The 14589-nt window shown below is 44.0% G+C and overlaps 1 protein-coding gene across 2 annotated transcripts in view; it reads left to right on the top strand.

Moving 5' to 3' along the window:
• The window catches only part of FAM241A (family with sequence similarity 241 member A), a 75639-nt gene extending 61362 nt beyond the window's left edge, over positions 1 to 14277 (top strand). The window contains exon 2 of one of the 2 annotated variants that reach the window (XM_086961602.1): positions 13828 to 14277. In XM_086961602.1, coding sequence (XP_086817728.1) covers positions 13828 to 14073 — 246 coding nt within the window. In that variant the 3' untranslated portion in view covers positions 14074 to 14277. The remainder of the gene's footprint in view (positions 1 to 13827) is intronic. The other variant, XM_086961603.1, reaches the window with a different exon arrangement.
• The last annotated feature ends 312 nt before the right edge of the window (positions 14278 to 14589 follow it).

Genomic DNA, 14589 nt, shown 5'->3' with positions numbered 1-14589 from the left:
ATCTTAACATCATACTTACTAAGCTGATGGGTGCCCCTTTCAAGCCTATACATAAGGCCTCTATGCAGCACTTGACCTGGAAAGCCGCTTTTTTAGTGGCGATTACCTCTGCCCGTAGGGTTAGCGAAATCCAGGCCCTGTGTTGTAAGGAACCTTACACAGTGTTTCATGCCAACAGGGTGGTGCTGAGGACACACCCAGGTTTTCTGCCTAAGGTAGTCTCAGACTTTAATATCAACCAGTCTATCACCCTGCCTACCTTTTTTCTCCAACCTACCACTCCTCCCGAGAGGTCTTTACACTCTAGATCTCCGGAGGGTTCTGAAGTTTTACCTGGCTAAAACCCTTCCGCTTAGGAAGTCTGACCGTCTTTTTGTCAATTATGGAACCACTAATACTGATCTGTCAGCCTCAAAAAGAAATTCTGAAGTAAATACAGATGTCATGGGAGGACCATCATTTTGTACATGATCACCCTGCCCAACACATTGAGTGACAGTTTAGCCCACCTGTCTGGATCGGTATGGATCGTGTGGTTAAGGGGGCGAAGAGTAAGACTCCAAATTAGATCCGGCTCCCACGTCATCTGGATCCCTAGGTAACGGAAGCTAAGATGCCAGATTGGCAGGGCAGGGTGCCAGCCTTTATCGTCTTGGTCTCTTCTAAGAGAGATCAGTTGGGATTTGGATCAATTCACTGTCAGACCTGATGCACCCTGAATGCCTGAAGAATGGAAGTGAGCCAGGCTCCAGTTTCCGCTGGGAGAGCTATAAACAAGAGGACCTCATCAGCATAGGGGGCTATTATATCCTCCAATGCTATCTCTCAGCCAAACCTCCAAACTGGGCATCACAACATATCCACAGAACCGGGCCAGGGCAAAAAGTAGGGGAGACAAAGGCCATCCCTGTCTAATTCCCCAACAAATTTGGAATCTGAGGGAGACCACCCCGTCCACCCTCACCTGCACTTGTAGCCCAGCAAACAAAATAAGGACATAGGCCCGGAATGTGGGTCCCTTGCCCATTTTACCCAGCACCTCCTGAAAAAAGGCCCAATCTAGGGAATCAGATGACTTTTCAAAGTCGAGCAGCATCCAGGCTGTGGCACATTGTTCCCAGAATCTGGCTGAGGTGAACCCTGCTAATACAGTGTTTATTGCTACAGCAAGGGATCAAGATGCATTGGTCCGGATGAGTTAGGCGGCCAAGCTCATGAGTCAGGCGCCTCGCTGGTAGAGTTTAACCTCTGTGTTAATGAGAGAGGTTGTAAGAAGTGCATAGGTCAGGGGGCTTTCCAGGTTTCAGTAGGACAACAATTGTGGCCAAGTCTAGTTCGGGCAAAATGTGGCTGAGTTTAATAGCCTCAAGGAGCATGTTTAGGAGAGGGGGCAGAGTGAGTGTACGCAATCTGTGATAGTATTCCGTGGGGAGCTGTCTGGGCCGGAGGTTCTGCGCGGGTGTTGTCAAGATCCACTATTGTCACGGGCTGCTCAAAGTATTTTCTTTCTGTGTGAGTCAGAGTAGGCAGGGGGATATTCTGTCTCCCGTGGGGACGAGGCCTCGCAGCATACAAGAATAGTAGTTCGCAAAAATAGTGGCCACAACTGGTCCAGCAGTGGCCTCTGTGCCGTCTGGCCCAGTGATATTAGAAACTACCCTCGATGCGAATTCCCTGGTGGCCAGCCAATGCAGAAACCATTCCGACTTGTCCCCCCATTCGTACAGTCTTTCTGCAGAGGCTTCCCAGCATCTACAGGCCTCACCCAGACATAATTGTTGCAGATCAACCCTTTCCTCTGCCAAAAAATAGCTCAGAAGTTCCTACTGGGTGCCCCAGTTATGAGTCTCAAGCTTCAAGATTGAAATCTGCAATTGTGTTATCCGAGTCTGTGTCTGGTGTGCCTGATCCCTAATGCAGGAGCAAACGTTCCTCGCATAGTTGTCTTGCAAGCCTCCCAGAGAGTACCTGGTGAGAACACTGTTCCACGGTTAATGTCAAGGAAAACCAGTCTCCAGGGTTTGATTAAATCATTTGTCGGTCAGTAACCAAACATTGAGGCGCCATGCTTGTCTTTTCCCCTACCTCCTGGCTTACCCACCCGAAGGGGGACTGGGCCATGGTCTAGTATTTCCCTAACGAGGTTAGGGATCCCAGTGTGCAGAGGAGATTGGCAGCCTACAATAGGAAAAGATCTATATGGGAGAGGGAGCCGTGGGCCGCACACAGGTATATGTGTGTTCGCGTGCTGTGGGATTCCAGACCCGCCAAGTGTCAAGGGGGCCCGGCCGGCCAGACACCTACCCTCCCTAGGCTCAGTGTCGGGGCTCCTAAGAGAGTCCAAGTCCAAGGGACCCAGAATATCATAGCTTGCCTGGGGAGAGAAGGCAAAGTGATAGCAATCTAGAGTTGGGAATCTGTGGGTGGACATATACGCTTAGGAGATTATACAGGCTGCCCTTTATTGAGCCCTCCACCAGCACAAACCTGCTGAATGCGTCACAGGTTACAAGGGAGACCGCCATCTGCAGAGGGTTGTGGAGGAGAATCGCCACTTCCCTAAAACCGCAGTGGAAACCCGTTTGATAGACTCTGGATTGCCCACATCTGACTAGAAGGAACCAATTAGTCGCTTTGAGGAGTGTTTCTTGTAGCAATACAACCTGAGAGTCGTGCCTATGGAGGAACTGCATGATCGCCCCCTCTTAACGTGGTCCAACAGGCCGTTCACATTTAATGTCATAGCCACGAATGCCATCATGGTGAGTCATGTGGGGCCCTGGATCGGTGCAATTAAGTGCTTTGTGGGTGTCCTGGGGGAAACTAATCAGAGTTGCCACCCTGGAGCTCCCATCTCCAAATACTAATGAAGGATAAGATGGTGCTGACATGCTTTGATATTGTGGAGTAAGTGAAAGCTACAAATTCACTCTTCGTTATTGAGTCGGTAATTGTCTGAGTCTGCCTGGGCCGGGGTGCTCCCGGCAGAATCCTTCTCCATTGCAGGTGAGCCTCTCGTTCCTTCATTATCCCAGTTTGAGGTGGCTAAGACATCCCAGCAGTAGTGGCGGCCCCTATGGGAGCTCTTCCTCCGTCGAGAGCGACTGCGATCAGCGCCCATGACCCCTAGAGTTGAGGGGCCCGGGCGATCCCAGAAAGATGGCGGGGTTTGGTTGCTGGGAAAATTGTTCTGTTAGCCATTTGCAGGCCTCCACTGGGATATTGAAGAAGTGGGACTTGCCCTTGAGGATGACTAGTGGACGTGCCAGGAAGAGAAGTTTATACTGTAACGCCATGGTTCAGAGCTTTTGTTTAACTTAATCATATCATTTTCATTGATCCTGGACCAGTCTATTATAATTAGGGAACACCATCATCCGGCCATATTGGTACATGAGTTTTCCTCTGATTCTCGCCTCTCACAAAATCATGTCCCTGTCTCAGTAATTTAAGATCTTGGCTATCATGGGGCAGGGCCCGAGGAGGTGGGGGGGTGAGGGGGTGCTTTGTGTTTGGGACCTATTGGTTTGTTCAGTGATGAAGCATGTTAACAATCGGGTCGGGTCAATCCAAGACGTAATCTATTGTTCCAGACCACTTCAGGAGTTGACCCTTTTACCTTCTCAGGAAATCCAATGAGGCAGAGGTTGCTTCTGCGGCTTCTGTTTTAAGCAGCTTCTGCTTTGGTGGTAAGGACCTTGGAGGTCGATGTCAGGCGGGACACCTCAGTCATGAGCTCACGGACCGCGTCCTCCAATTCTGAGATGTGTCCCTCTGCTTCGGAGACCCTCACAGTAGTATTACAGAGATCGTGCCGCAAAAATTGTGTCCACTCGTACCTCCCCTATCTTAGATTAGAGGGCCATATGTGAGTCCTGGATTACTTGGAGGATTACCGTTGTGTCCTCTCCACCCTGGACCTGGGCAGTTGTAATGCACCTGGGGAGTTGTAATGCCACAGGCAGTTATATATTGTGAGATCATGTGTTGACCATTGACTCCATGTTGCTTTAAGTCCATTTGTGAGCACGGTTTCATCTTGTCTGTCTAACCATGCTTTTCAGATGAGAATGCCAGCAGGCCCAGGTTACTTGTGCACACATAGAAAAGTTTACATTTCTCACTTCACTTAGTGAGAGAGATGAGCTGCTAGAACAGACCGCTTCACGCCTCTCCAGTAGTCTTCGGTGCTGGTCTTCACCCACATGCGGCCTTTATGGCTGCCATGGCGTTCAGGGAGCCCTGCCCTTTTCCTCTGTCTGTTGGGCCTCACTGGCAGTGCTGTGCAAAGGAGTTAAGCTGTGAGCTGTTTCTTGGGATCCAGGCTGCTGTTTCCTTCACGTCTGTTAATGCCTGAGGGAAAGGGGGAGGCACGCCTCTTTCCGAGGGCTGGGCTTCGGCAGTCTATTTATTGCCCCCTCTAGGCCCCTGTTGGCAGGATGGCCCTCGGTTGCCACCCTGAGTCACCCAGGTATCTGTGCCACTAACCCCAACAGCTATACCTAGCTGATATGGCTTGTCCGGACCCTACCGGGCTCAGCACGTCCAGGGGCAGTCTCGTGGGGGCAAACTGCTTACCAGTACCATCGGCGGTAGGTGTGGGCCGGGAGCTGAAAGGTATTCCTAGTTTTTTGCCCTCAAGACAGCACTTTATGCCATTCAAAATAACAACTTTTCAACCATTCTTAGAAATACTTGGGGAATTTAAAACTTTCCCCAAAATATTCCAGGACTGGAGTTGCAATAGTAGTTAAGCTCGTGGAATATTTAGGGGAAAGTTGCTATTACCCCCCAAAGATTCTAGGACTGGAGTTAAAATAGTAATTTTGACCTTCCACTGTCATCCATGCCACTGCTTCCTTGAGGGTAACATCCCTTTCGATGGTGCACCTTTAATGTATTGTGTACCTGATTATATGTTGAAATATGCATTATTCTTTATAGGTTGTACTTTTTTCCACTGTCCTGAAGAGGCTTTGAATCATAAAAGGCTGAAACGCTTCAACACCACCTTCTGGAGGAGACTCCTTTATTCAGTTTGTAAATCTCTTAACAGATAATTATATGGACACACACTAGGAAACAGAGGGCAAATGTGTCCTCCGTGGGTGTTCCCATTATAGTCTACCTTCTATGTGGACGGTGCAATAATTAAGAAGCACAGCCATTGTATGTACAAATCACTGGAAGACTGAAGAAAGTTTCTTGTTCTTCCACAAATTGTAAAGTAATAATTTGTACAACACAGTATAATTTGTATTTGTGTTTGTTCATTTTATGTAATTTACATAGAATTGTAAGTTAGAAGTGTGTTAATTTGTACACCTCCGTTACCTGTACCCGGAGTGAGGATTGCTATGTGTGTTAAGAAATCAGAATATATAATGATTTGTATAATCAAGTACATCACCAGTGACTAATTTACATTTTAACGGTGGAAATTGCTTTTGTAATAATTAATTCCCATAAAATACAATTTTTTCTAGTTTAGTTAGTAATCCCATGGGCCAAGTTTTAATCACAGTACCATTAAAAGCAACCTGCTAGACATTTTGTCAATCAGTACTGGGTCATCTTTATTAGCTAGCATGTACAAATTATTGCCTCTCAGCTTATTTTTTTTTAAAAAAATGTTTTATTGATTTTTCCCCTTTTGTGCAAGGAAGTGATGATTCTTCAATACAGACATAAGGAAATAAATCAATGATTGGGGTCGGCAAATAGAAAACACAACAAAGATACAATTGTAATTATGGCAACAGAAGCAAACTAAGGAAAAGAACATCTTAAGCTAGGAGAAATGAACAGTAGCAATCAAATCTTTATATCTTAAATATAGTCAGTCACAGCAGCCCAAATCTTAGCTCCCATTGCCCTCTTTCTTCTCCCCTTGGTCTTGTAGATGGCTACTTCAAGTTATACATCGCCAGATGTCTTGCCCACCAACTGGTAAATGACGGAGGCTCAGGGGTAATACAATCATTCGTAATACATGCGCGCACAACCGCCATGCAGATAAAGACAAAAGAAGTCATTGCTTTAGATCTTGTTTGTGCAGCAGTGCCTGAATTAACCCCTGTCATCACCAGTTCTCCAGTAATACACTCTGGTGATCCCATTATTAAAGCTAGGAAACATTCAATAGACAAAAATAGGTCAGCCAATTTTGGGCACATGTAAAACATATGAACAGCATCTGCCGCAAAGAAGCCACACCTATTACATTTAGTTCCAGCTGATGTCCCCCATTTAGAGATTTTCCTAGGGGTATAATATGTTTCTTAGATAGCCATGTAATGTTGTGCACGCATCCTACCCATCAGTAAGACTTGATTTGCCAAACAAAAAGATTTACTAATATCAATTCCCTCTAAATTTAGCATCTTTGCCCACTTCTCTTGACATTGCTCTATATTGTCTGGCAGTACCCCTATCAAATCAGAATAAAATAGACCAATAGGTGTTTTTTTCCCATCTTCTCAATTAAAGGGAATTTTCTAAGTTGACGCTCTAAGCCCAGGCCTAGCGTATTCATAAAGCTACGAATTTGCAGATATTTAAAAGATTTATGTTTTGCCAGGCCATATAGTGCTTGTAACTCTGTGAAAGCGGCCAGCTTACCATCCGGGCATTGATCTCCTAAACGATGAATTCCCTTCTGACGCCATCTAAATGCAGTTTGGTCTCAAAAAATCAAAGGGAGTGCACCAGCAGATTCAAATGGAGTATAGGCGTTTAAATTCTGGAGACCCTAATGACGCTTGACCCGCCTCCACACAGCATAGGCGGCTTTAAGAATTTTGAATTTAGTTTTCTTAAAGTAGCTTAGTTCCAATACTTTAACCAAACAGCCATTGACCTCTTCCCTCCAACCCAAACTCATAAATCGAGGGGCTATGACAGGGCAAACACCTAGTCCCATCCCCCACAACCAAAGGGCAAATAAATTGCAAAACCGCCGCCCAATAGTAAAACATAAAATACGGAATACCCCAACCACCACAAATTCTGGGCAGCACCATCTTTTTATACACCCTTCTCTGCCTTTTATAACCAACAAGAATCTAGAACTAATCCTCTCAAGTCTTTTAAAACATGAAGCTGGGAATTCAAGTGAAATCGTTCTGAACATATACATAAGTTTGGGCAGCACGAGCATCTTTAGAACATTCGACCTTCCGTGCAAAGATAAGTGTAAATGCTCTAATCTCTCCAGCATTGAATTCACTTTAGTGAGTACAGGATTCATATTTATCTCCGGGGATCTTATTGATTGGTGAAGATATTTTAATTCCCAAATGATTGGCTTCCGAGACAATAGTTATACAATCAGGAGGATTGCTACCAATACATAATATCTGTGTCTTGGATAGATTTAGCTTGTACCCCGAAAACAGCCCAAACTTTGATGCCAATCCATCAATTGCTGACAGTGCGGAAACCAAATCGCTGGTAATGATGACAATATCATCCGCATAAGCCAGAGCTCTGTACTCTGTATCGCATAATATAACTGGTTTAATGTCGATGGATTGGTTTAATTTAGACAAAAAAAAAATCAATGTGTAAGGCAAATAATAAGGGCGAAAACACGGGAATCCTTGTCATGTACCGCGACTAATTGTGAACAAACCCGATTCTCTACCTGCTAAGCGTATGCAAGCAGCCGGGAGCCGATATAAAGATTTTAAAGCTTGAAGCATCCCAGGACCAAACCCTTTCAGCCGTAAAGCCTCCCACATATATGGCCAAGACACCCTGTTGAATGCCTTCTCGGCATCCAACAGGGTGATTCCAATTGTAGTCTTTGTGGCTTCTGCCCATCCATCAGAGCTATCACACACCAAACATGATCAGCAGTATCCCGGCCCGGAATAAACCCATGCTGAAATTGTGAGACTAATGTTGAAATAATCCTCGATGGGCGTACTGCTAGATTTTTAGAGTATATTTTACTGTCTGCATTATTTAACAAAATAGGTCTATAAGATGATGGTGGCAGGGGGGGTTTATCTGTTTTTTAAAATACCGTAATGATAGATTTCCGCCAAGACAATGGTGCATTTCCCCTTTGTGCGGTCAAAAAAGTCACCAACATTTGTTCTTTCAAGACCGGCCGAAAAGTTCTAAAAAATTCAAGCGGAATCCCATCCGGTCCCACCGCCTTACCGACAGCCAAATATAATATTGCGCCCTCCACTTCCTCCGAGGTAATGTCAGCATCTAGCTCTTCCTTTTGATCAGCAGTTAGCTTAGAAATCACAATATCCCCACAGAACTCTGCTACTTTCCCTTCTATTCCCAGGGTATCCTCATTCATATACAATTGACTGTAGAATTTGCCAAAAACCTCTAACACTTCCGCATGCTTAGCAAGAATTTCCCCCTGCTCATCCTGGATGAAATCAATCCTCCTAGCCACCTCTTTCTGTTGTAGCCTTTTAGCTAATAATTGACCAGGGTTCTCCCCCACCTCATGTAGCTCAGACCTGTATACTCCCATTTGAGCAGCTAACTTAGTAGAGAAGTTTTGATACAACCTCATTTTCGGAACAGCAAGATCACTCAAAATTTGTTCACAATCCTGACCGCTACTTACTGCCTGCATAAAGTTAATTTCTAAGAGCCGTAATTTGTTCATCTCATCAGCAGATTCTACCCTTAATCTGCGTTGCTTATAAATGGAATAACATAAGGTCTCTCCCCGCACTACTGCCTTAAACGCATCCAATTCCATACACACTGGAGCAGACCCCCGGTTAATTAAGAAAAAATCCCCTATCCAATTAGACATTTGTTCACAATAACCGGGATGAGCTAGTAGTTGACACTCGAATGTCCAGGATTTTTTAGGAGAACTATACAAGATTTCTATTTCTCATATGATCAGATTGTGGTCCGAGAATATTTTAGGTAGGATATCAATCCTAGCGTTGGTTGCCAGTTCTGCCGTTATAAAAAATTGTCTAACCGTACATGCTTTCGATGAGGGGCAGAATAAAAGGTATTCCCTGGGGCGCCCAACCTTTCAACCACCAGACGTCTACTAATCCACAATCCTTAAGTAGACCCCTGGTAGCTTTGAAGACTTTTTTTTTCCCGTCATATAAATAATTACCCGAATGTCTACATTTCCTCCTACGTAAAGGTTAACATCCCCACATAGGATTAAGGGAGATGGCCAAGTAGCAAGCTCAATATTAAGGTTATTCAAAATATCAGGATCATCAGAATTGGGACCATAGAGTGAACAAATAGTAGCCACAAGGCCATCTATCCTCCGCTCAATATTCACCCACCGACCATAAGGGTCTGCTTTGGCACGCTTGCACTCCGCCCCCCCCACCCGCCCCCCCAACCAAATTTCTTCAAAATGGCAACCCCTCTCGTGGTTGACCCTTGACGTGTACAGCACACATGTTCCAAACCCAGATCTCTTAACCATCCCCTAATATTCCATGCAATATGTGTTTCCTGAACACACAACAATTCTACCCTCATTGTTTTAAGAATCTGAGCCATAATCCCTCTTTTTTCCTATTATTCAAGCCGCATATGTTCCACGAATAGACAGCAAATTTACCCATCCTTAAATAAAAATTGTTTTATCATAACTGAAAAACTCCAACATTGCCATCCCAACAAACTACTTGGTACTAGAAACTCAGAAAAGAAAGGTACTGCTATGATAAGTCTATTCACCCACACCTTGCTATCATTCAAATGCAAAGACCCAACCATTCTATTCCCTGCCTCACAGCCCCCCGGCAACCCCGAACACCCCCCTCCCACTTGCAGCCCCAGATCCCCCCACCCACCCATAAACCTACCCAAATGAGGCAAAGGGACTGAGTAGTTCCTATTAATGATGGAGAGAAAGGGTTGAGTGCCTCCCACCCCCCCATACTCCTGGTTAAAGAAACAAGGTAAAAAAGAGAAGCTTTTTGCATTACACCAGTAGCCTATTTCTCACTAAATTGTGCCCAAGAAATCCTTTGCAGCTATCTCGGAGATAAAGAATAGTGTTTTTTCCTTATAAATAATCTTGAGCTTAGAAGGATTTAATAAGAAGGCTTGTGCCCCTTTCGCTTGAAACAGCGGAATCAGTTGGTACAAATGCCACCTTTGCTAAACAGTGCCCTGACAAAATCTGGGCGCACAAAAAAAATCACAGCCCTTCGCTCTCCTCTTGCGGTCCATTCGCGCTAATTCATATAAGCGATCGTGGAGTAAAAAGCTATTCAAGCAAATCAATATTGCTCTAGGTTTAACCTATGCCCCCCTAACACCACCCCGCAACTGGAAAGGAAATCCATCATTCCTTTGGAGCTCAAGCTCCCACTTCCAATGAGTCAATTCAGGAAAGGCTTCTACACACAAATCAATTACAAATTGACGAATGTCTTTCCCTTCTAATTCTTCCGGAGTGCCCAGAATACGCAAATTGTTCCTCCTTGACCGGTTTTCGAAGTCAATTAGTTTCCAGTTTATGTCGTCTCTAAGAGAATGAAGGGAAGATACGTCCGCTTTCTGTTGAGCAAATTCATCCTCCATTGAGAAGATTCTATTCTCAGCATCTCCAATCCTCACGACAGCTCCGTGCAGGACTTAACAACACGGCGCACCTGGTTCTGTAGCTTGCGAACTGCCCCCTCATCCGCAGGCTTTCTGCCCTAGTCTCCTCATGGTGTAACATAATAGCCTGATATATAGTGGCCAAAGTGAATTCATTGTCAATTTCTCCATAATTGAAGCCAGGGCCCCCTCTACTTTCGCTCATCCCCTCAAGTTGTGGTAAAGTAGAATGATCCAAAAGAGGTGATCCATCATTACTTATTAGCCGTTTGGGAATGCATCAGGCGGGTGTTTTGCCTCTTGTGCTTTTCGTACCGTACTCCTTTCTCCTGAAAGTAGCAAACTGTGCTCATCTTCATCAAGGGGAGCAGAGCTAGTTGAGCTTCTATCGTCAGCCCAGTCACCATCAGCGCTCTCAATCTCTGAGGTATTGGAAACATCAGACATAGAATAGAATTTTCCACCTGAATCAACGGAGTCCACCTCAATAGTCGCTTCTCCAGTAAGGGTTCCACTGTCAGTCGCAGATCCTTGAGACGTTTCGACAGGGTTCCACTGGCAACAACTGGGGATGGGACTCTTAACAAGCCAATTTGGATATCCAGTATATCCCCATTTGCCATTTGGGGAGGAGCAGCATTCTCATCAGTAAGCTCTAAATCAACTGGCACTAAAGTATTGCCCAGCTCACTTTCCCTACTTTCTCCCACAGAGTTCTTCTTGTTAAACAGAGGGGGTGCGCCCAGGTTTAGCACAGAAGTCTTTGATACATTTGGTGCCGCTCTTAATATGCCAGGAATACTACCACTATGCAGGGCTGCTACTGTGACCGTTTGATCTACCTCCAGCACTTTCGTTTTACCTGGCGTTTTTTTCTTAAAGATCTCGGGGATCGTTAACTTAGATCCTGCCACATCCACAGACCGCAAAGCCCCCAGAGTAAGAGCCATGGCTTGCTGAAAAATTGCCGGAGTTTTCAGGCATATCGATATCCCCAGCACCTTGCCCCGTAGCTGCATGAGTGCTGACTTGAATAGCCGCAGGTACTGTTGAAGGTACTGTTGCAGCAGCCGCTGCACGAGTCTTCGGATCCTTGGAAAGCACTTTAGAGTTGGTGTTCTTGGGATCCATCCCGGCTACAAAGCTCTGGCCCGGATTTTCGAAAGAGCCCAGTGTCTGCTGATCGGCCGCCGCAGCTCTCTCCTCTTGACGCCAGGAGCCGACCGCAGCTCTGCCGAAATGGCGCACACAATGACCAGTGAAATGCAGGTTATGTCTGCGTTTTTGTTGATATATGAATAGCAGCAGCCTCAGCATTCCGGATAACTTAACCGGCACTTAATATTCGCTTTTCAGGCTTCTTTCGGGCTTCTTCACCGGCATCCAGGGGGACAGGGGGGTGGGTGACGGAGAGCGCTCGTAGCGTGCCTCACTCGGACACAGCTGTGTCCGCCATCTTGCCTAGCCTGTGCCTGCTCTCTCGAACCCGGTAACATAGCCTATTGCCACTCAACTTAAGTAGAAAACATTTGAAACGTTTTTAGTAACAGGGAGATCTGAGAAAAATATATTGAAAAGACGATGTGCTCAGCCTTACTAGGAGCAATCATGTACAATAAGGCCCCATTTCTGCATAACTGTGCCCTAATACACTTATTTTCATAGAGGACTCAAAGCACCCAATCGAATTTGTAGTTGCATCTAATACAACCAGTGTGTTTCATAACCACCTCCCTCAATTTCTTTGAAAGTGAAGCTATAGCCCATGAAGCAACAAAAGATGTTATTATTCCTATTAGCTAAGGTCTTGTAGGCAAGTGCTGATAATGCCAGAATATTAGTTGTGTTAGCAACTAATCTAAAAGCCATCCAAGTCCAATTTAATGTGTACTTACAGGTCCTTGCGATTGATGAAGAAGTATACAACAAAGATCTTCACTTCCACATAATGGAGTGCGTTTAACACTGAAACATTTTTTGTATCTTTCCTTTTCACTTTTTCTGTAAAGATCTGCCCATTTTGGGGCTGAAATTAAATGTTCATTTCAGAAACTTTCTGAAACAAATCTCATTTTCTAAACTGGTGATAGTGACTTTACTTTTCTTAGGCTAAGTTGAGGCTGTTGTAGTAAACAATTCGGACATCACTGAATGATTTTGAAATTCCATTTGTAATGCGAATTTGGTGATCCCATTTTAATCTTAAAGTATAATATTGTGTGACATAATATTTCATTAACATGTCTCCCTTTCATACATACAGATGGCAAGTCATTTCCATGCTCCTAAAAGGATACAACCTTGGTCGCTCACTATCACAGCACTGTTCATGGAAATGCTTCACTGAACTCTGGGAATTGCGCATACGTTGTTAAATGTTTCGTGATGTGAAAGATATGGCCATCCTGTGTGGTCACTAATAAAAACCATAGTCCTTCTCTGTCCTATAACTTCCCTGCCTTAAGTCATTGTCTCATTTTATGCAGCTGTTGCTTATTTCTTGATCTCTTCTCATCCTTGAAAAATCACTTGGATAATATGACCTAATTCGGCCTAAAACTATTGAAAATTGCCATGGTTGTAACTTTTCAGTTTCTCTCATTTGATGATTCAATTGTATTTTTTGAAGTGCTGTTGCTTGTGTTCCCTTTTCTAGATCTACTGTTTAAATTTGAGAACACAAACGTTCAGTAGGACTATTAATAATGTACACAGATTGTACACTTGTATTACTTACATAGGATGTACTGTTTGGATGAACTCTTACCAATTTAGAATTTTCCCTTTCTATTTGACTTTTCCCTATTCAGTTTATCAGGGACAATCTTCTTGGCCGTAGAACCCATGCTGGAAATGAAAGAAATATTGCATTTGAGACGGCATGAAAAAATTACATGCTTACAAAAATATCTCAGACCTGAAGGATTATTCCGTGAACAATGTAATCCAGGAATGGTTAAAATTATATTACAAACATATACCATTTGAGGTACGGAGAGGAAGTGATTTGTCAGCAATCGCATGGTATTTGGTTGTGTGCCGAAGCTGAGACTGGAACCCAGCTGGGGTCACTGTTTTTATAATATTTATCCAAATTGTTACGTAGATACTGGCCATCGATTTCATGCTTTTGCACTGGAAATGTGAAATGCCAAATTTCTGTTCTACTTTAAAAAAAAAAAGGAAAAACGGATTTAAAGGTTTTGTATATTACTGCGATCCGGAGTTTAACACTTTTTTTCTTTCTCGTAGATACCGCAAAACCTAAGCAACCATGCAGCAGAGCACCCTGGAGATGACTATAAAAAGTTGGGAACTCTTTTTGGCGAAATCAACAAAATACTAATTAGTCTAGGGTTCTCAAGGATGTACTTTGGTGAAAGGACTGTGGAACCTGTTCTTGTAGTATTCTTCTGGGTTATGCTGTGGTTCCTTGGCCTCCAAGCTCTGGGGCTTGTTGCTCTTCTGTGCCTTGTCATCATTCATGTTCAACAGTAAAATGTGGAAACATGACTTATCATACAACAGACTTTACAGGCGTCTGGTTTCCATGGAAACAAGAAAGGCAAGAATGTTTTTTGCCCATTGCATTGGTCAAAATATTGTGATGCAGTAGTATCAAATATGTTTGGTTTGTTAATTAACTTTTGCCAACTCTTTCATTGTGAAAGAAAAAATAAAGAGATTTTTTGAAAAAGGTGATCTTGGTGTGGGCAATGACTTACCATGTAATTAGTAAAGGCCAAACAAAACACAGCTAGGTCACTCGGCACTTGTAGTATGAATACTCGTTTTAAAACAGTAGTTTGTATACATCACTGGATGAACCCCATACCTCCAACGATTTTGAAAAAATTGATGTGGAATAGACATGGCAGCATTTAGACAGACTGGTTTGTATGTATATTAAAAATATGGAATCTAGTATCTCTTTACCCCAACCCATAGTTCTTTGCAATGTTCATTCGAACTGAATTTGACTAATAATCTAGACAAATAAAGTGGTAAAATATG

This window comes from Lissotriton vulgaris, chromosome 3_1 (assembly GCF_964263255.1).
Source record: "Lissotriton vulgaris chromosome 3_1, aLisVul1.2, whole genome shotgun sequence".
Taxonomy (NCBI): domain Eukaryota; kingdom Metazoa; phylum Chordata; class Amphibia; order Caudata; family Salamandridae; genus Lissotriton; species Lissotriton vulgaris.
Note: the sequence above shows the minus strand (reverse complement) of the source record. Positions and strands in the feature narration are given on the sequence as shown.